Source organism: Populus trichocarpa, chromosome 17 (genome assembly GCF_000002775.5).
Source record: "Populus trichocarpa isolate Nisqually-1 chromosome 17, P.trichocarpa_v4.1, whole genome shotgun sequence".
Classification (NCBI taxonomy): domain Eukaryota; kingdom Viridiplantae; phylum Streptophyta; class Magnoliopsida; order Malpighiales; family Salicaceae; genus Populus; species Populus trichocarpa.
Genome location: NC_037301.2, coordinates 3812209 through 3834398, shown reverse-complemented (window position 1 = coordinate 3834398; position 22190 = coordinate 3812209). Strand labels below are relative to the sequence as shown.

The following is a 22190-nucleotide window of genomic DNA, read 5'->3' as shown; positions in this document are numbered from 1 at the left end:
TAGCGACAATACGAGGATTGAATAATAGGTTTCTGCGTGTTAAAATAATAAACACTGAAGTTAGTGATAGAGACCATAGTATTTGTCTAACCATATAATTTGTTACCCAAATTATGAGGTGAGCTTACTTTGTTGTTTAGGAGCTCGTGAGTGGCTAAGGGGCACGACAACCCAAAAGGTATCAGCACTGTCTTATAATTTACTCTCATTCAGGGCTACCACGATCATGTACCCAAATTCCAAACTCTCATTCATGAAGGTGCTACAAATTTATCCACCTTATTCTCTTAAGAGTAACAATAATTTACAAGCTCTTATTTCATTTTATTATATTAATTGATTTCGAGTGTTCTTCTAGTATATCCCATAGTTATTAAACCGGCCCAGCGGGTTGACCCGAGACCCAATTGACTCGGCGACTGGACCGGTCCGGGTTTAATAAAAGACCAGTCAGGGCAATAACCCGGCAAAACCCGGTCGACCTAGCGGGTCAACCCAAGACCCGGGCAACCCAGGCAAACCCGAACAAGACCCGTTGGATATTGTATCAAGAATCGATGATAAAGGGCTGGTGTTGTGGTTCTCAAGGAGAGTGAAGGGAGTTGCAACTGCTGGCCAGAGCTGGAAGGAGAGACCTTGTGAAAGGAGAGACCTTGTAATGGGAGTTGTTTGATTATCACCGTTGACTTGATCGAATGGATTTTATGTTGCTATACTTCATGTGCTAGTGTATCATGTTGTAGTTTAGAGATTCCATTTTGGTTGTCTGGTAGAAGGATCTTGATGGGGGTAAGTCATCTTCAGAGTCTTCTTCTTGCTGTTGAAGAGTTGTCATGCGCCGCCGAGATAGAAGCTTTAACTTTCTTTGAAGTGTTGCTGCTTGATAAATTAGGATTTTGATTTTGAAATGGTTGTTATATACATGTTGACTATGCATTGGTGAATTTTCTATCTTGCCCCGGGTCTCGTTATGCCAACAAACTTAAATGAATTACTATTGGAGAAAGGTTAATGTTGATTATTTCACCTTCGTATTTATAAATTAATACGAGTAAAATAGAAGAATTTGTTATATTTGCCTCTCTAGTGACCTGGATGAACTTGGATGAGATCTTTTTTTTTTAAATGTTATTTTTTTCTAGAATTTTTTTTAATATTATTTAGTTGGTTATTAATCCTTTTCAAAGTTCACTATATAAATACTAGAAAAAAGTTATATTTTTTCAATATGAGATAAACAAATTTTTTGGTTTAAGTATCTTTCTAATATGGGATAAATTTTTTTTAAAATATTTTTTTAAACTTCATTATTTACAACAAGTATAGCCTATATTTACATGGATTTTTTCATATGAAATATTAAAATTTTAAATATATTTTAAAAATTTTTCCGGGTTGACCCGAGTTGACCGAGTTGCCTTATAAAACCAAAAAACCCGGCTTCTTGGCCAGGTCAATCCCTGGGCTGGGTTTAATCACTACGGTATATCCACCTGAAAATGTGGAAGAAGAAAAAAAGGCACTTATTGTTAATAATTGATATATGATGCCAATCACCGGCCATGACATCCTCACCAATACCTTGATTGAATAAACTTATATGATAAATAATTCACTGCCACGTAATTGCAAACTAATTAATCAGTTTTATAACTAAAGTGTATTGATAAAAAAAAATAAAAAATAAAAACTCATGCGTCTTGATTTTGGACCATATAAGAAGTAATCACAATTCCTTATATAACTGGTGAGCAATAAATTCAGTCTTCTAACTCATAGAAGGTGTGAAATACAAAAACTCAGAGAGTGAGAAACATGGGATCTCTTCCAAAGAGCACCAAGGCTCATGCTGTGTGCGTCCCATATCCAGCTCAAGGTCACATAACTCCTATGCTCAAAGTAGCAAAACTACTCCATCACAAAGGCTTTCACATCACCTTTGTCAACTCTGAATACAATCACAGACGTTTGCTCAAGTCCAGAGGCCGTAACTCTCTTGTTGTCTTGCCTGATTTCCAGTTTGAAACCATTCCAGATGGTCTAGGTGATCAGCTTGATGCTGATGTTACCCAAGACACTTCATTTCTCTGTGACTCTACCTCAAAGGCTTGCTTAGACCCATTTCGCCAACTTCTTGCCAAACTCAATTCATCAAATGTTGTCCCGCCTGTAACTTGCATAGTAGCAGACAGTGGCATGTCCTTCGCTCTCGATCTTAAGGAGGAACTTCAAATCCCAGTCATCACTTTCTGGACTTCAAGTGCATGTGGCACATTGGCCTACGCGCATTACAAACATCTTGTTGAAAGAGGTTACACACCACTCAAAGGTACGTACTCGATACATTTATTACTAATTTCATACTATCATGAATCTTTTCGAAGTAAATTGTTCATGTAACGTGTTTTTATCTTTGATATAAATGATGCAGAAGAAAGCGATTTGACAAATGGATATTTGGAGACAAAAATAGACTGGATTCCTGGAATGAAAGATATTCGTCTGAAGGACCTTCCGACCTTCATTCGCACAACAGATCGAAACGACGTTATGCTAAACTTTGTGATAAGAGTAATTGATAGAGCTTCAAAAGCTTCAGCAGCTCTTGTGAATACTTTTGATGACTTAGATCATGATGTTCTGGTTGCTCTCTCATCTATGTTTCCTCCAATTTATTCTGTTGGTCCTCTTAATCTGCTTCTTGATCAAACACAGAATGATTATCTAGCATCAATTGGATCCGGTCTGTGGAAAGAAGAGACTGAATGCCTGCACTGGCTCGACTCCAAGGATCCCAATTCTGTTGTCTACGTGAATTTTGGAAGCATAACTGTGATGAATCCACAGCAACTTGTGGAGTTTTCTTGGGGACTAGCTAACAGCAAGAAGAATTTTTTATGGATAATCAGGCCTGATCTTGTCAGGGGCGACTCAGCTGTTTTGCCTCCAGAGTTTCTTGAAGAGACTAGAGAAAGAGGCCTGATGGCGAGCTGGTGTGCGCAGGAAAAAGTCCTGAAGCATTCATCGATAGGAGGGTTTTTAAGTCACATGGGGTGGAATTCCACCATTGAAAGCTTGTCCAACGGCGTGCCAATGCTATGCTGGCCTTTTTTCTCCGAACAACAAACTAACTGTAAGTTTGCTTGCGTTGATTGGGGTGTTGGCATGGAAATTGAAAGTGATGCAAATAGAGATGAAGTAGAGAAGCTTGTGATAGAGTTAATTGATGGGGAGAAAGGTAAGGAAATGAAAAGGAAGGCAATGGAATGGAAGTCAAAGGCTGAAGCGACAACTGGTATTAATGGTTCATCATCCATGAATTTTGACAAACTTGTCAACGACGTGCTCCGCTTCCAAAAACCTTGAATTAGCTTCTTTGATGAAATTGTTGTTACATCTGGTTGTCTACCTTTAGCTATTTTATTGATCATCATTCTGTTACATAATCCACTTTTCCATTCAGCCAATTGAATAGTTTGTTAATCTCCACGACAAGGAGCCATTAACGCGCATGCCCATGCTCCTCATCCATTCGCATTAGCATGGTGGTTCAATAATATGAGAAAGAAAAATACAAAACTTATCCGTATGCATGGAAAAAATTAACACTTTCAGAATTCATTGTTCACGAGGCTTAAGGAAAACTTCTAACCTTTCTGGTAATGGTATGAAATGTTGAAATAGACTTGTTGAGCTTAGTAATCATCAGAAATCACGAAAACCTGTAAACTAGAAGATTCTCTGATGCTATATAAAGTTAGTGAGGTTGTAAGAATAATAACACTTTAAGGGTTGTGTTTACAAGAAAAGTGACAGAAGATGATAAAAGAATGCCAAAAAATATGACGTTAAAACCTACCTTACCTCGTGATTTATGAATATTTAAAAAGTGAAGAATCACTCTAACCTGCATATAGATAAGGGTAAAGTGTGAAAAATACTTTAATACTTGGTTTGAAATCAATCATTTAAGATAATAGCCCATAATAGTTGGTAGTGTATTGTTGAATCGAAAGGACATTGACATACGAATCCTCCATTAGACATGGATATGCTAAATACCCAATTATAATACGAGGATAAGATAGCATTTAATGCTAAATACTAACTACACAAAAGTTGGGTGCAAATATTGTTGGTCGGACTTTACTTACCAAGCCTTGCCTAGTGCCTTCGGGTTTCTGTTTGGGTTTGTTCTCCAGGGTGCATTTCATTGCTAGACTTGGTGAAGAAACCGAACTCATCTTGGAGAATAAGTGATTGTAGGCCAGTTGGATCAATTAGGATCATCGGAAATTAAGCAACCTATCCCAAGTTTAGGAGAGCATTGGGTCATATGGTCTATCTAGGCTTAGAAAATGTAAAATGTGCACTCGGGCTCTAGACCTCCTAGTACAATCCATGATCATTTAGGCTTTGGGTTTTGGCCTTACCTCATACACTATGACTTGGTCCGGGTGTTTTAAGTGTGAATTCTAGACTTATTAATTACCCCTTAAGTCTTTGTGATGGAACAACATAAAGAATTTATTCATCTATTCATGTAAACAATTCCTTTCTTTTTAGGTTGTCTTGTCATTTTATTGGTTGAGTAAATGTATGATTGTTCGCATGGAAGGCTTAAAGGTTAGTGCATGAAAATACAAGGGGAAGCCCAAAAGATTGGCGCCTCTTAAAACAGGATATGTTGTTTTAATAAGTTCAATAGGCCTCTGCATTTGTTGGCCTATATACTGCCACGGTCAAGTCATCGATTGTCCTTTTCTCGTTAATTGATGGCCTATACAGATGAGGGGTTCTAGTACAATAAAAAAGAAATAGAAAGAAAACTAACTAAGAGACAACTCAATAAAAATTATCAAAATTAATCACAAAAAGAACCCTCGGTCTAAGTCAACATCAACTATCAAGTCTTTTACAACTAATAATTGATGCATATATATATTAATTCATATTTTAAATATTCAAATTAGAACTATTTTCCTAACTACTAAACAACTTAAGACAAGCGCTAAAATTAAATTTAGTACTAACCTTAAAAATTAAAGAGATTGATGAAGCTAACCAATAGAAGCACAGGCAGTTACATTTAATTTAGTCAAAAAATCTTCCTAAAATTTACTAATTTCTAACACAACAAATAATTAAATCTCAATTGCTTCATAGATTAGAGAGATCAAACAATTCCATATTTAATATCTAACCCATCAGTAGATTGCAATGAATAATAAACTAGAGGTCTCATTGTAATTAAACAAGAAAATCATGAAAAATAGGCATAAAAGAACATCCAATACTCAAAGCAAAATTAGTTCCACAGTACCATCATGAGTATCATAAAGAAGAGAAATAAATTGAGAAAGAAATTGGGAAAGAGGAAGAAAAAAGAGAGAAGGGAGACAAAATCTTCTAAAATACTCTCTAATAATAACCACCAAATCTGAATATCCGATAAAATTATTAAATAATAAAATAAAGTTATAATATAACAAGAAAAGTGATGTCATCATCTATAATTCATGCATCAAGTTTGGAAGTTTCCGAAAATAAATCACATCATATTAGATTTGCATGCTTAAGGACATTCCAGCATGTTGGCACAGTATAGGTGCAACGTCTTTATTCCCAATTGCGAACACGATGTAGTTAGTATCTCTCCAAATGCAAAACATGAAAGTTGTAGATATATTCCTTATGGTTCCATAGCATTTTGGATCACCTCAATCGGAGCTTGGATGAGAGAGTTATACCCCAATTACAAAGTTGTGTCAAAACTGTCCAGAATCACCCAATTAAATTGTTTCGCCATTAACGTCTCCATTTACATTCTAAATCAAAATATAAAAATAATGAGTATATTTAGGCATCAAATAAGTATAAAATACTAAACATTAATAGAAATATGACATTTAACTTTTGCTCGTCCTCGAGCAAAACTGAAATTCACTTTCCATGAAAAACAAAATAAAGGTTGCAATGTCATCAACAAAAAACAATCAATCTCTTCAAAAAGAATAACATATCATGAATAAAAATTCTTAGACAACTTATAATTATTAACAAGCATTTTCATTTAAATATAGAATAAGCTAAATACGTAGACCCTCATAGAAATAAACACTCGACTTTCATGTGTTTGAAAGGTATGTGTTTCACTCAAATTCATTCCAACAGAAATGCTCTACCACAGGCTTGTATATCTTCTTATTCTCAACCACTAGGATCACATGCAAAACTTGAATCACAAAGACTTTTCAAGGTTTGTAATGGGGCTTAGGATCATGGTGGAAAACATTTGGAAATGTAGCTCAAAAGCCATCTAAACTAGTGGAACAAAAATACATCAACTCAAACTCGAAAATATAAGACATGTAAAATCAATCACTCTATTTAGTAGATTCTTCAATTTGAATTTAAAGCATTTAAACCATGTAAAACTCATATATTGAAAGCATTTAGTAGATTTAATAGTTTTACCGATGAAATGTTTTGTCGGTATTTACACTAACATTCTGTCGGCAACATTTTGACCGACAGATTTACGAATGACAATCATTCGTCGGTAATGTCATTTCTATCGGTAAAAAAAACTCTATGTTTTTACAGACAGAATATGCCAGCAAAAAAAAATTACCCATTTTAATACACCAATAGAATTATTTCGGCATTTATTGTAATTTTATTCCAACCCTCTGTAAAATACTGACGAAATAATTTCGTTGATGATGTAACAGTGTTGTAGTGGCATATGAAGTAAATTGTTCCCCTTGCCTCTAGAATATACCGACAAATTATGTTCGATGGTATATCGTTCTGTAATAATTATAAAAAAAATTTTAAAAAAAATTCTTTTGAAAACTTTGTTTTAAAAAAATTGTGTGTTGTTCATATAAAAATTAAATCCAAATATTCATTACAAATTTATATGTTCAAATAAAAATTAAACTAGAACAATGACAATGATAATGTTCGAGGAGGAGGAAGAAAAGGCTGGTCGTTCACGGGACCATGCGGCCAAAAAGGGGGTACAAATGTACCACCCATCTGTGATCTCATGTCTATGACCATTTTGGCACAGTTATTCATAATCCGCTGAGAGTTGCTCATATTTTTCGGTGAGATGAGTCGTATGTTGTTGCAAGGCCACGAACTCCTAAGACTTGGTACTTGATACTGATTGCGAGCTCCCAATGGTTGAGACACTACGGGTCATCCACTAGTTCTCGATCATAGTGTTGGAGAGTCTATACACCCGATTTCTATCGGTCCACCGACGATCCTGTCTCCATCACCAAATCCGAATCAAAATCCGGGTGGGTCGAAGGATCGTCCCCATATCTCTCTCTCAACCGGCTATTTTATGTCTCCTGAAAATAAAAACTAAAAGCATCAAATTGAATTCAAGAAAATAATAACTTACGAAAGAAAATGGTTGAACTAACATACAACAAAATGTTGAGTGCGGTTGTCGATGAATTGTTGCATCCCCTTTTGGCGATCTTCACTCCGCACGTGGGTCTCCACAAAAAGCTTTATTGGGCTTGACTCACATCCAACAGTCATATGTAAACACCATTGGGAATGAAGAAGAAGACCCTAAGAAAATTGACCTAAGACCTAAGCTAGTTGTGAAGGAAACTGAAATTAACTAAGAGGACAAGGAAACTGAAACAAAATGAGGCCAATTTCCAGAACATCTAACAAAGAAAAATGAATAGAATGGAAAGAACAAATCATGGAAAAGGGTTGGCCTTAGCTATGGGGTTGGACACCATGCATATGTGTGTTCTGCTAGAATTTGATGAAAGATTTTGTGTTGGAATTGATTATTGCATGTGTGTATTCTACTGGAATTTAGTGACAGTTTATGTGCTGGGATTGATTATTGCATGAGTATGTGTGTGTTCATGCTGAAATCATGTGAGCTTGTTGGAACCTAATGACAAATTGTGTGTTCTGAAGTGAATTTATGATTCGCTGCTGAATTGTGTGTTTTGTAGCGAATTTATGATTCGCTCCCGAAATTGTATTGCCTGTAGCGAAATTGTGATTCGCTGCCGAAACTGAGTTGTCTGCAGCGAATTAGCATTCGCTGCCGAATTGTCTGTTCTGCAGTGAATTTGTGATTCGCTGCCGAAGTTGTATTGTCGGCAGCAAAATTGTGATTCGTTGTCGAAACTAAGTTGTCTGTAGCAAATTTGTGATTCGCTCCCGAAGTTGAGTTGTCTGCAGCGAATTTCTGATTCGTTACCGAAGTTGAGTTGTCTGCAGCGAATTTATGATTCGCTACCGAATTGTGTGTTCTACGACGATGTTGCGATTCACTATTAAAGTTATGGTCTGCAGTGAATTAGCATTCGCTGTCGAAATGTGTGTTCTGCAACGAATTTGTGATTCGCTATCGAAGTTGTGTTGTCAGCAGCGAATTTATGATCTGCTGTCGAAGCTGGCAATGAATTTGTGATTTGCTGCAGAAACTGAGTTCTCTACAACGAATTAGTATTCGCTGCCGAATTGTGTGTTCTATGGTGAATTTGCGATTTGCTGCCGAAGTTGAGTTGTCTGTAGTGAATTTGTGATTTGATGTCGAAACTGAGTTCTCTGAAGCGAATTAGTATTTACTACTGAATTGTGTGTTCTACGAGGAATTTGCAATTCGCTGCTAAAGGTCTGTTGTCTGCACCGAAACTATGATTCGCCTGCCGAAACTGAGTTGTTTGCAACAAATTTGTGATTCGCTGCCGAAGGTGAGTTATCTGCAGCTAATTTGTGATTCGCTACCGAAACTGAGTTCTCTACAACGAATTAGCATTCGCTGCCGAATTATGTGTTCTGTAGTGAATTTGCGATTCACTGACGAAGTTGTATTGTCTGCAGCAAAATTTTGATTCGCTGTCAAAACTGAGTTGTCTGCAGTGAATTAGCATTCGCTGATTCCCTGCCGAAGTTGCATGGTCTGCAACAAATTTGTAATTGCTGCTGAAATTGAGTTGTCTGCCGAATTGTGTGTTTTGAAATTGTATTGTCTGCAGCGAATTTGTAATTCGCTGCTGAAACTGAGTTGTTTGCAAAGAATTAACATTCACTGCCGATTTGTATGTTTTGTAGTGACTTTGAGATTCGTTGCTGAAGTTGAATTGTCTGCAACAATTTGGTAATTCGTTGCTGAAATTAAGTTTTTGTAGCGAATTAACATTCGTTGTCGAAGTTGTGTTGTTGGCAGCGAATTTATGACTCGCTGTCGGAATTGAGTTTTCTGCAGCAAATGCAGCGAATTAGCATTCGCTGCTGAAAACGTGGTGGCTGCAGCAAAGTAGCATTCGCTGCTGAAATTGTGGCGCCAGCAGTGAAACAGATTTCACTGCCGAATTGTGCAGGCGGCAGCAAACCAGTTTTCGCTGCCGAATTGTGTAGCCCACATCGAACCAGTTTTCACTGCTGAATTGTCCGGCCTGCAGCGAGTCAGTTTTTGCTGCCGATTTCTACAATAGGCCTCCCGGGCAGAAATGACTCAAATGCTTGTAACAATTTCATTGTATGATGGTGTAAATTTTGGAACACTTGAATGTGAACATATGAACTCTTGAAATAAGTATGGTGATGAATGTGATTCAAAGATACAAATATACTGATTTGTGACTATTGATGTCTTAGGTGGTGCGGTCGGGATAGGACCATCATCAGGACAAGGACAACCTGCAAGTGGAGCAGGTAGGTGACTTTCACCTTTTTTTTTCATAACGTTGAATTATGAAATACTTTATCATGAATGTTATCGTATTGTGGTAATACAGATATCAGATTGCCAAATGCTTAAATGTTGACAAAAGTCGACTTGGGCTAATCTTTTAGATCTATGAACCGAGTCATGAGACTAGTGTGACCCCATCAAAGGCAAACCCAAAAAACAAAGAAGCCAGGTTCTTAACCAAACAAACATTAAGGCATGAAATTGAGAAAAAAATCAATAAAAAACAATGATGCAAAAAAATAGCAATTAAAATAATTAGGACTTAATTCCACATAAAAATCAAATGAAACTAAATATTCATGGATGGAATTCTAAAAAACCAACCCATTAAGAAAATAATTAGAAAAATGCATGACCGAATTTGACGCAAAAAGTAAATGAAAATAAATGTCTAGGGGTAGAATTGTAAAAAAAACATCAATCAAGAAAATGATTCAAAATAAAACAAATAGCAATTCATAATGGGTACCAAATTTGAAAAAAAAATTCGAAAATCAAATGACCAGTGATGAAATCAAATATACAATCCAATTAGAAATAATCAATGTAAATACAAAAAATTGCAAATAAAAGAAGAAGGACTAAATCCAAAAAAAAATAAATTGATAGGCTGATATGACTTTTCGCATGGCCAACACATGATTTTAGAAAGAAAAAAAGGAAAAACAAAAACCAATTCTAGTCAAACCTTGTTGAACCACCAAATATGTGCGCAATCCAAGGAGGAAAAGGACGCTGAGACGAATCAAATGACGTGGCGGAAGTGCTATTACAATCACCAGAGTTAGTCGCACGTGCCACCCAAAGTTGACGGAGCGTTGACACGCTAACTTTTTTGTTTTTTTTGTACAAAACCAAAAACGCCTCTAAGACTAATCAACAATAACAAATAAACCATGAGGAAATTACAATCAAGCCCTTAAATTCATAGCTAAAAAATTGAAATGGCATGGGTAATGTTATAATTTCATTGTTCTATCAAACATGAAAATACAAAAATATCCTTGTATAGAAAGCATTGAATTATTTTATTTTAAGGTTACATTATTTATTTTACTGTATGTTTTAAAACGCAATTACTAAAATAATCCTATTCAATTTTAAAAGACATTTATTTCATGGAAAAAAAATCACCCTATCCCGAAACAAAACCAAAGATAAATTAACTAAAAAACAATATAGGATCAATCATAATGAATAATAAACTGTTTCTTAAAGCACAACAATACCAGCGTGAGTTTTAGATTTGTTAATGGAATCCATGTCGGGGTACATACGACTAGAATTTAATTCTTTGGAAATTATAGACGTCATGTAGTAGCTAGCGACAATACTAGCCAGCTGTTAAATAACTTCCACCGTCACAGGTTGTGACTCGACTGACAAAACTAGCCAGCTGTTGTTAGTGAATAGAAACGATAACAGGTTGCCAGGAACGTCCTGGCAGGAAGTTCCAAATTTTGAGGTGAGCTTACTTTGACGTTTAGGAGAGCAGTGAGTAGCTGAAGGTCCACAACAACCAAAAATATATCAGCACTGTCTTGTTCGTTTGAATATATAATTCAACGACATAAACGAGTTCATTATAAATTATTATTATTTAAAAAAAATAAAAAAAATATATTTTTATCCACCTTGTTCTCTTACGAGTAACAATCATTTACAACCTCTTATTTTATTTTATGATATTAGAGTAACGATAATTTATCCACCTTACACTAGAAAATATGATGGGGAGGGGGTCACTTAATTATATATGATGCAAATCACCGGCCAGAACATCCTCACCAATACCTTGATTGCATAAACTTATATCATAACTATATGGATACCGATCACATCATTGACGGAAAAAGTCCGTTGGCATCCTCTTCATCGGTAATATCACATTCCATCACTAGTGATATCGGTAAAAAACATTTGCTGATTGTTTTACAGATAAAAAATGGATGTAAAAAAATATTTTAATTGAAAATATATGGATGGATTTATTCTATCATTGACAATCGCATATCCAATAAATATTTTTGAGCTTCCAGTGTAATGCTGACGAATAGTATCCATTTATAAATTCATTGATGAATATGCTGTAAATTTTTCCATCTTTTTAAAAAAATGTTGATGGACTGTATCTGCTGTAAATTTATCAGTGATTGTGACCACTCTCTGTATTCCTTGTGAAGTTATGGCCCATCTCTGTACAAATGTATCGGAGTATCTTTGTCACAAGTGATAGAAATTCAAACCCGTTTACAGAAAAGGTTCCTAGTCTAGATGCCCTACTGAGTGGAGAGGATATGTAGCTAGCCTCGAATGGCATATACAAGAGGGAAGAGGTCATATCACATCTACATATATATTCAAGTATAAGTACAATTTCCTATTGTCAGGGTTTGCACAAGGTTTGTATTCCATCTTTACAATATACGTTACAGACACTTGAATGAGTGGGCCACCCTAGATGCCTTTGAGAACTACATGAGACAATATGGGAAAGAGTCATCTCTATATCCGGGAGTGAAAGTGGAGCCCGAATTTATGGCCTATCTATATACAAATGTATCTCCGTGACCAATCATCACTAACGGTTAAGACATAATCTCATAATCAATCTCTATTTCACATGAATTGCAACACCAATGGTGGAGGTTTTTATGTGGCTGATGCTTTTTCAAAAGAAAAACTTCTAGGATTTCTTATGGAGGAAAGGCGTGATTGATGCACCAACAAATTTCAGCATGGAATTTTTTTTTTATATAGTTTAATGTGGGTGTCCGGGCCAGCTTGCGCGCACCTCGACTAATCCTACGGGCCTTGAAGTTAACGACCATGTAAGCCTCCAGTGGCCATCATATGAGCAACCACAGGACTCGAACCTGAGACCACAGAGGGAACAAATCTTTTGGTCCTAAGTTCTTACCACTGGGTCACCACCTAGATGGTTATTCTGCATGGAATTCTACATATAAGGAGTTATAACTTGATTTTGAATCTGTATTTCTTTGTTATTCTTAATGGTTTCTAGGTCATTAGTCTTGCTTGTCTTTAGTTTTCTTTTTGAATCTTATATATATGTAGACTAGTTTTTGTTCTCCTGTTCGCCTCTTTCCTAGCGTTATCTTCAATATATATATATATATATATATATATATTGAGTAAAACAAAAGGTACGTCAACGAACAAGATATTGCATTGATATGTTTAAGTGAAGGATCATAGCAAAAAGGTAAAAAAAATAACATAGGTTTTTTTTTCTTTAGATTATTTTTTTTCTTTTTTTAAGAATATATATTCTTAAGGAATGCTATGAAACCTATTATAGAATGTATATCATGTATCTATCAGAATAGAAAATTAATATAGGATGTTGTAATCATTACAGTTACTCATGTATCTATCAGAATAGGAAATTAATATAGGATGTTGTAATCATTACAGTTACTGCAATGTTCTGATGCCTCTATATAAATAGGAAGGTTGGCTAAGGCACAACATAACACATTCCATTATTCTCAACTTGGTATCAGAGCCACAAAACCCTAAAATAAATTAAACCTACTTTTCTCACAGCCTCCCAGCCTCCCTTCTTCAATGGAACAGCCGCCACATACATCTTCAAATTCTGCAGCACTAGCAGTCCAGCTTTCTTCTTCTCCAGCAGTGCAGCCCTTTTTTCTTGTAGCGCCTCCTATGCTTTCCTCTGCTGCGTCACCGCCTGGATTCTCCTCTGCCATGGCTGGTGAACACCTCCTCTTGCAGCCCACGTCTGCTGCCTCTACTGCCGCGAGCATTATCTCCCTTTCTCACACTCATCAAGTCATCTCCCTCAAATTAACAAACACCAATTATTTATATTGGCGTATGCAGATGCTGTCTTATCTCCTAGGCCAAGGAGTTTTTGGTTTTGTTGATGGCTCTAACACATGTCCATCAACACATGTTCTTGCCTATGATGATATCTCTCTTCAGGTAAATCCGCTTTTTCAAACTTGGAAACAACAGGACCAACTCATTCTAAGTGCTCTTCTTTCCTCCCTATCTATGGAAGTTTTGCATCTTGTTGTTGGCTATCAAAGTTCTTGTTCAGCTTGGGGCACTCTTGAGTGAGCTTTCGCTTTTACCTCCAACTCTCGTATTATGCAACTTCACGGCTCTCTTCAGGATCTTCGACAGGGTGATGAATCAGTAACTCAATTTATGCAAAAAACAAAGGCCTTATTTGATGAATTGGCCGCTGCTGGTCGGTCAGTTTCACTTGAAGATTTCAATTTATATGTGTTTCGTGGTCTTCGGGGAGAGTTTAAAAACTTAGTTACCAGTCTTATTACCAAGGCTGAACCTTTATCATATGCAGATCTTCATAGCCATCTCCTCACACATGAATTTCTTCACAAATCTTCTGCTGCCATACATGCTCCTCTGCTGCCCACACCCAGCATTCCATCTTCTGCTCTTATTGCGCAGCGTTAGACTTTTGGCAATTCTGGCCGCAACAAGGGCCACTTCAACGGTGGCTGGCGTCCCAACCAGTCCAACAGCAGAGGCAACCGATTTGCTGTCTCCAGACCTGATCACCGCAGCTTCCAAAACTCCTCCTTCGTTGACAATAGGCAGGGCTCTTGGCAGCGCAATAGGGGGCAGAATCCACGCTGCCAACTATGTCAAAATTTTGGCCATACAGCTCCCCATTGCCCTCAATTCCAGCAGCGAGGTTATGGCCAACAGCCTACTGCCAATCTAGTGCAGCGCAATCTCTCCTCAACTGGTTCTGTTGATTGGTTTCCGGATACCGGTGCCAATCAACACGTCACACCTGATCTTGCAACCTTGACTGCTTCAGAACTGTATCTTGGTAATGATAATTTGCATGTTGGTGATGGTAAGGGCCTCCCTATATCTCATCTCGGTCATACAAAAATATATACACCACATCGTTCTTTCACCTTATCTAATGTTCTTCATGTTCCTGCAATTACGAAACCTCTGCTCTCTGTTCAGAAATTTTGTCTTGATAATAATGTTTATTTTGAATTTCACCCTCGTGTGTTTTATGTCAAGGATCTCAACACCCATGAAATCCTTCTCTCAAGTCAGAGTAAAGATGGTCTTTATGCCCTTACCAAGTCTTCCGTCACGTCAATTCCTCAAGCCTATTGGTCTCCCTGCACTTCCGTCTCTGCCGATTTATGGCATCGTTGACTAGGTCATCCTACTACACGTATTTTTCAATTGTTAATCTCGAAAAATAAGATCATTTGTAACAACAAACGTCTTAATTTTCAATGTCAAAGTTGTCCTTTAGAAAAATTATCACGTTTGTCTTTAGGACCTACGGGTCACAAAACTTTTGCTCCGCTTGAATTAATTTTTAGTGATGTATAGGGCCCATCTCCTCTTTTTTCTTCAGATGGCTATCGTTATTTTGTTATCTTTGTTGATGCTTATACTAAATATGTATGGTATTATCCTCTCGTTGCCAAGTCTGATGTTTACTCTGTTTTTCATCAATTTCATACTCTCGTTGAACGTCAATTTTCATTAAAAATAAAATCTGTTCAAATTGATTTGGGCGGTGAATACCGCAAATTATCCATATTTTTTCAGACTGTTGGTATTCATCATCGTCTGATTTATCCTCACACTCATGAACAAAATGGCACAGTAGAGCGTCGTCATAGGCATATTGTGGAAACAAGTCTTACTTTTTTAGGGCAATGTAAAGCTCCTTTTTTTATTTTGGAATTATGCTTTTGAAACCTCTGTTTATCTTATAAATCGCATGCCTACTCCTGTTCTTGCCCATTGCTCTCCGTTTGATTGTTTATTTTACCAGTCTCCTGATTATCATTTTCTGTGTACTTTTGGGTGTCTCTGTTTTTTTCCTTTTCTAAGTCCATATAATAATCATAAATTGGATTTTCGTTCCTCTCCATGTGTTTTCTTTGGATATAGTTCCTCCCATCTTGGTTATCGATGTTTTGACATTGCATCTCACCGTATTTATATTTCTCGTCATGTCCGTTTCCATGAACATGTGTTTCCTTTTGATAATTCTGAACATATTGCAAAGGTTTCCACCACAACCCCCATCCCACCCGCTACTGTCACCCTTCCAAACTTGTTAAACCACCCACCACCACCCACTTCCATCAACCACCCAAACAGCCCACAGCACACAGCTCTGCCACTCCAAACAGCCACCCGACCATAGCTCCCGACCATCCCTTGGCCATCATCACATGCTTGTTTATCTAACCCTTATGATACAGGTTTAGGTCGTAAATTGAGATCCTCTCCTCATGGTCTTGGGGCACTCTTTAGCCCCTCCTCTGCTTCGCCCACCCTGGCCAGCATTCCTGCAGATTGGGTCTCTGCCGACAGCCCCTCCTCTGCTGACAGTCCTATGCTGGAGGCTACTTCTTCATCATCCTCTCTCGCAGGTCTGCAACTTATGGTTGATTTATCTTCTTATCAGCTGCCACTAGTCTCCTCACTGCCACCATCTTCCCCTACGTCTCCACCAGCACGCAGCAGCCATCCTATGACTCTTAGACCGCGGCAGCCGAAGATAGCAAACCTGGCTGCTTCTGCTGCCGCCACCTCTGCCTCCACACGGGTACTACATTCTCCTTATTTTGAGCCCTTTGCATTTTCTGATGCTGACCGGTATGCAGTTTGGCATAATGCCATGTGTGATGAGATCGCTGCTTTGCGCTCAAATCGCACTTGGTCTTTGGTTTCGTTTCATTCTTCTATGAACGTTGTTGGCAGTAGATGGGTATATCAGATCAAACGTCGTGTTGATGGTAGTATTGAGCGCTATAAAGCGTGTCTTGTTGCTAGAGGTTTTACCCAGCAGGAAGGTATTGATTATTCTGAAACCTTCAGTCCAGTTATTAAGCACGCCACTGTCTGATTGGTTTTCTCTATCGCGGTTTCGTGAAATTGGAAGATTCATCAGCTTGATATTCATAATGCCTTCCTCAATGGTGTTCTTACTGAAGAGGTCTACATGAAACAGCCTCTAGGTTTCGTTGACTCTTCTCTTCCATCTTATGTGTGCAGATTGCACAAATCATTATATGGTTTGAAATAGGCACCGAGAGCGTGGTACACTTGTCTAAGTGATTTTTTGCTCTCCATCGGTTTCCGAGCTTCCAAGGTTGACACCTCCCTGTTTATCTTATCTGATGGTACTAATATCTTTTATCTCCTGGTGTATGTTGATGATATTCTGCTCACGGGTAACAACTCTGCTATGCTCCATCACCTTATACAGTTACTCAGCTCTGAGTTCAAACTTCGTGACTTAGGTGTTGTTCACTACTTTCTAGGTATTGAAGTTCAGTCTATCGGTATGGGTTTAATGTTGCGTCAACATAAATATATTCTTGACATCCTCACCCGAGCTGGTATGACTTCCTGCAAACCAGTTGATACTCCAGTCTCCCCTTCAAAAGTCATTTTATTACCGGATCATTCATTCTCTGATCCTACACGATTTTGTCAAATCGTAGGTGCTCTTCAATATCTTACCTTCACCCGTCCAGATATATGCTTTGTTGTTAATAGAGTCTGTCAGTTTATGCATGCTCCTACAGATTCTCATTGGGCTGTTGTCAAACGTATTTTACGCTATCTTAAAGGTACGACATCTTATGGTTTCCATATCACTCGAGGCTCCTCTTTTGCTCTACATGGCTTTACAGATGCAGATTGGGCTGGTAGTATTGATGATCGCAAGTCTACGGGCGACTATCTTGTCTTTTTTGGTCAGACGCCGATTTCTTGGAAATCCAGCAAGCAACGCACTGTTGCTCGCTCCTCTACTGAGGCTGAGTATAAAGCCCTTGCTGATGGTACCGCTGAAGTCATTTGGCTTCAATACTTGTTAACAAATTTGCAGGTTCCCTTAGTCTCTTCTCCTACCATTTGGTGTGATAATCTTGGTGCTACCTATCTCTCAGCAAATCCTATCTTCAATGCTCGTACTAAGCATGTTGAAGTGGATTATCACTTTGTCCGTGACCGTGTTGCCAAGAAAGAAATTCAGATTTGTTTTGTTCCCTCTCGGGATCAACTTGTCGATGTCTTCACTAAACCGCTTCCTGTTGCATCCTTTACTGCTTTTCGGTTCAAGCTTCGGGTTGATCCCCCACCCTCAGTTTGAGGGGGCATATTATAGAATGTATATCATGTATCTATCAGAATAGAAAATTAATATAGGATGTTGTAATCATTACAGTTACTCATGTATCTATCAGAATAGGAAATTAATATAGAATGTTGTAATCATTACAGTTACTGCAGTGTTCTGCTGCCTCTATATAAATAGGAAGGTTGGCTAAGGCATAACCTAACACATTCCATTATGCTCAACTAAACCTAAACTAAAAAGTTAATATAATAACTTATCAATTTAGGATCTGACCTGAGTTAGATCAGTCAAAAAACCTAGTTTTTTTTAAATGATATCTTTTATAAGTTTTTTTTTTTAAATAAAATAATTCATCTGACTTGTGACCCAGATCCAAGACCGTGTAAACTCCTACATTGGCTTGAATAAAGCATAAGGTAAAGTGATCACTTGTTTTGTGATTCTTCATTACTAGTAGAGAAGAACTAGTTTTGTACTCGCGCTTCACAGTGATTTGAATAAAAAAACATTTATGAAAAAAATGAATATGCATCCATCTCCAACATGTGTTTGTGAAAAAAATTTCAATCATAAATCAAAATGCTTATACTCACATCTAATTATTTAAATTGCTATTTGATAAAGAGATAACTAAAATTAAAATATTTGATCTCATAACACGAGTAATGTACTCAGTTGTGTTTAATAACTTTATTTCAAATGATTATTTATGTCAATAAAAGGTAAAAAAAAAGTCATTGATGAAAGCGAACTAAATCAAGTTGTGAAGCTCAACTATAAAACAACCCAAAGGTAAATGACAAAAATTAAAAAAATAATTCATCTAAAAAACCCAATGAAAAAAAAAAAGATTTGGGTCATCTCACATTAACCTATTAACCTTGCAACCATAAGCACATGATTTAGATGACCTCTGAGAAAGAAAAAAAAACACAGACAAAATTAAAAAAAATGTTTAAAAATGAAAATTTAAAAACGAATCCAACAAAAATAAAAGTCAACATGCATGTGTTAACCTTTAAAACTCGTGTCATTGGTCATAAGACTGAGATTGACAACGTAGAAGGAAAACCTAAAACAAAACAACGAAGCATAATTCTTAACAAAAAAATGTTGAGGCATGAAAGTGAAAAAAACATCTGAGTCAAACCAAGTTAACTCGTTAGCACCGCGATTATGGGCATAAGATTGTGATAACCAAATAGAAAAGAAAGTGAATAAAAAATCACAAAAATAAATTCAAAAAAATTAAATGTTGAATAATAAAATAAAAATAATAATATAAAAGGACCTATAAAATACTAAAGCCAATTGATGTTAGCCTTCGAAACTCGTGTCTTAATAAAAACAATGTTGATGGATGATATTGGGAGTAAAAGTAAATTGTAATAAAAAAAAGGGGGTCAAGTCTAACATAAAAGTAAATTGAAATGAAATATTAAAGGATGAAATTAAAAATAAAATCTAATTAGTTAAGGGATTAAAAAAAATAAAGATCATAATAAGGAATGAGATTGAAGAAAAAAATAGATAAAAGAAGATAAAAAACAAAACAAATAACAATCATCAAATCAAATGAAGTTGAACAAAATTCAATATGAAGAACAAATGGCATGACAATCACATACTTTGGCAACATTTTTTTTTCATGAATACTTCATATTTATCAAAAGATTAAGCTGCTCCTAACTCAACATGAGTATATCAAAAAAAATTTAAAAAAATATAAAAACACTTCTAGAAAGAGGTATTATTTAATTTACTTTGTTAAGTAATCGCTTAGAAAATAAAATTGTCTACAAGGCTCCTAATACAATCTAAAGTTTTTTTTTTGCTTTTAATGTTAGTTCAGTCATTGTATTATTTATAATAAAAGTCAAAAGTCAAATGTGCTTTTAATAACAAATGTATGCCTATGAAAAGAATATAACACCCTTTATTTTCTAGGTAAATGAAATTTTTAATTGGGAAAATTTGAGGAAAGTATTGTTTATTATTATAGTACTTCCCCTAAATAATTTAGTTTATGTTAATTAATAATAATAATTAATTCATCATATATTGGTTCTGCCCTTTTTATTATTATTATTCCATTTTCCTCCCATGCTCATGTTATTCGAGTGAGGTTAGGCTTACAGTATACTTAGCAAAGAAGAGATGAAAAGGAAGAAAATTATTGGGGTAATTTTTTTGAAATATCAAATCTAATATCAGGTCGGCTATTCCCAATTTGTTAGACACTCCAATCCAGTTGGACCATCTCTTTGTATTAAACACTTATTCTATATATACTGAGGTATGCACTGCCATCAGCTGCGATGGGAATATAATATCAAGAACTTCCAGAAATTTTGCTTGATTAGTCTAACAAGCAATCCATGTCAGTTAGGAGCAGCTAGCACTAGTAGCGACAAAACGTGGATTGAATAGTTGCTTTTCCATGTTAGAATAATAAACAATCAATAGACAATTTTCTACGTGTAAGAAAATTCTGAATATCAATGTCAAAACGTAAAGAGCAGAAAGTAAGTACATGTTGAATATCAATGTAAGAAACCGTCAAAGACTTAAGAGCAGAAACTTCTCGTTAGTGACAAGCTGACAAAACTAGTTAGCTGTTGTTAGTGAATAGTGATGACAACAGGTTAATTACCTGGCTGTTCCAATGTGAGATTACTTTGTCGTTTAGGAGCTCGTGAATGCCTGTAGTTGCACAACAATTCATCAAAAATGACCATGTTTTTCATCTGAAAATGTCATTCAAAAAAAAAAAAAAAACGATAAGAATTCTTTTTTTCATATTTATCTCTTCTTCTTATGTATCTATTTTAATACTATATAGTATTATTATAGCAAAGTACTATATACTATATAGAAAAGTTTCTCGTTGGCATTAATGTTTCAATCAACGCGTGGAAGGTCATCCATGTTGTCATCTTTATTCATTGACAACTATCAACCAATCGTTTCCCGAAACATTTTAGTATCACACAAGTTTTCTTGCTAAGATCTTAGCCAAAATTATGTTGAGTGTAATAGAAGCAAATTAAATTAAGAAAATGTAGCAAATAATAGATTAATTTATTATATCAAGATATTTTTTTAAGATTATATTTCTCTGCCAAAAATAATACAGTAGGTTACTCGATGCTTGAAGTTATTTGCCATTCAGGCTTTCTAACTTATTTGCTCGCTTGCAAGAACTTTTACCAATCGATCCAGATTCCTATGAGAAGCATCACCGGTCCAAGCTGCCTCCTCTGCCTTGGTTTTCCATTCCATTGCCTTCCTTTTCATATCTTTTCCCTTCTCTCCCTCCATTAACTCCCTCACAAGTTTTTCCACTTCATCTCTTTTCACGTTGTTTTCTATCTCCATTCCGATACCCCACTTAGTACAAGCAAACCAACAGTTGGTCTGTTGCTCACCGAAAAACGGCCAACAAACCATTGGGACACCTCCACAGATACTTTCCAATGTCGAGTTCCACCCCATGTGACTTAAAAACCCTCCTATGGAAGGATGCTTCAGGACTTGTTCTTGAGGACACCAGCTTACTAGCAAACTTCTATCCTTTGTTACAGATAAAAATTCAGGTGGCAACATCGCGGCTTCACCTACAATAAGATCAGGCCTTATTATCCATAAGAAAGGTTTGTTGCTGTTGGCTAGTCCCCAAGCAAATTCAATCATTTGCTGTGCAGTTATTACAGTGATGCTACCAAAATTTACATACACCACAGAGTTTGGTCCTTTTGAATCAAGCCATTCAATGCACTCTGGATGATCTTTCCAAAGATTGGAGCCAATATTTTTCAGATTACCATTTGGAATCTGATCAACAAGCAACTGGAGAGGACCAAGTGTGTAAATTGGAGGAAACATTGGGGATAAAGCATCCAAAACATCTTGTTCGAAGGAGTCAAAGGTGTTAATAATGACAGCAGAAGCTCTTGAGGTTCTGTCTATTTCTCTTATCAGGAAGTGAAGCATGAAGTCGTTTATGTCTGTAGTTCTGACAAAACTTGGAAGATCCCTCAAACGGATATTTTTCATTCCTGGAATCCAATCTATGGATGTTTCTAAGTACCCATTTGTTAGATCGGTCGCGTCTGCAAAAAAAAAATTATAAATGAAGATTAATTTTCATTCTTGGTAAATTATGCAGGCTCTGACCTTCTGAGTCTTGGGAAAATCGTAACTTCTAATGAACTAAAAAAAAAAGTAAAACTTGATCATAAATTCATGCACCCACATTTTGAATTTTCCGTTTTAAAAAGC

At 36.4% G+C, this 22190-nt stretch overlaps 2 protein-coding genes across 5 annotated transcripts in view; one reads left to right on the top strand and one right to left on the bottom strand.

The window, feature by feature from the left end:
• The window catches only part of LOC7496618 (7-deoxyloganetin glucosyltransferase), a 42989-nt gene that overhangs the window by 20207 nt on the left and 592 nt on the right, over positions 1-22190 (bottom strand). Inside the window, exon 2 of one of the 3 annotated variants that reach the window (XM_052448318.1) lies at positions 21506-22021. The exons of 1 other annotated variant lie outside the window; for it this stretch is intronic. In XM_052448318.1, coding sequence (XP_052304278.1) covers positions 21506-22021 — 516 coding nt within the window. Of the gene's footprint in view, positions 1-20969; positions 22022-22190 lie in introns of those variants that run through there. One more of the 3 variants, XM_002323722.4, reaches the window with a different exon arrangement.
• The window catches only part of LOC7496616 (7-deoxyloganetin glucosyltransferase), a 37608-nt gene continuing 17162 nt past the window's right edge, over positions 1745-22190 (top strand). Inside the window, exons 1-2 of one of the 2 annotated variants that reach the window (XM_052448320.1) lie at positions 1745-2329; positions 2432-3409. In XM_052448320.1, the coding sequence (XP_052304280.1) occupies positions 1816-2329; positions 2432-3366 (1449 nt within the window). In that variant the 5' untranslated portion in view covers positions 1745-1815 and the 3' untranslated portion in view covers positions 3367-3409. Of the gene's footprint in view, positions 2330-2431; positions 3468-22190 lie in introns of those variants that run through there. The other variant, XM_002323940.4, reaches the window with a different exon arrangement.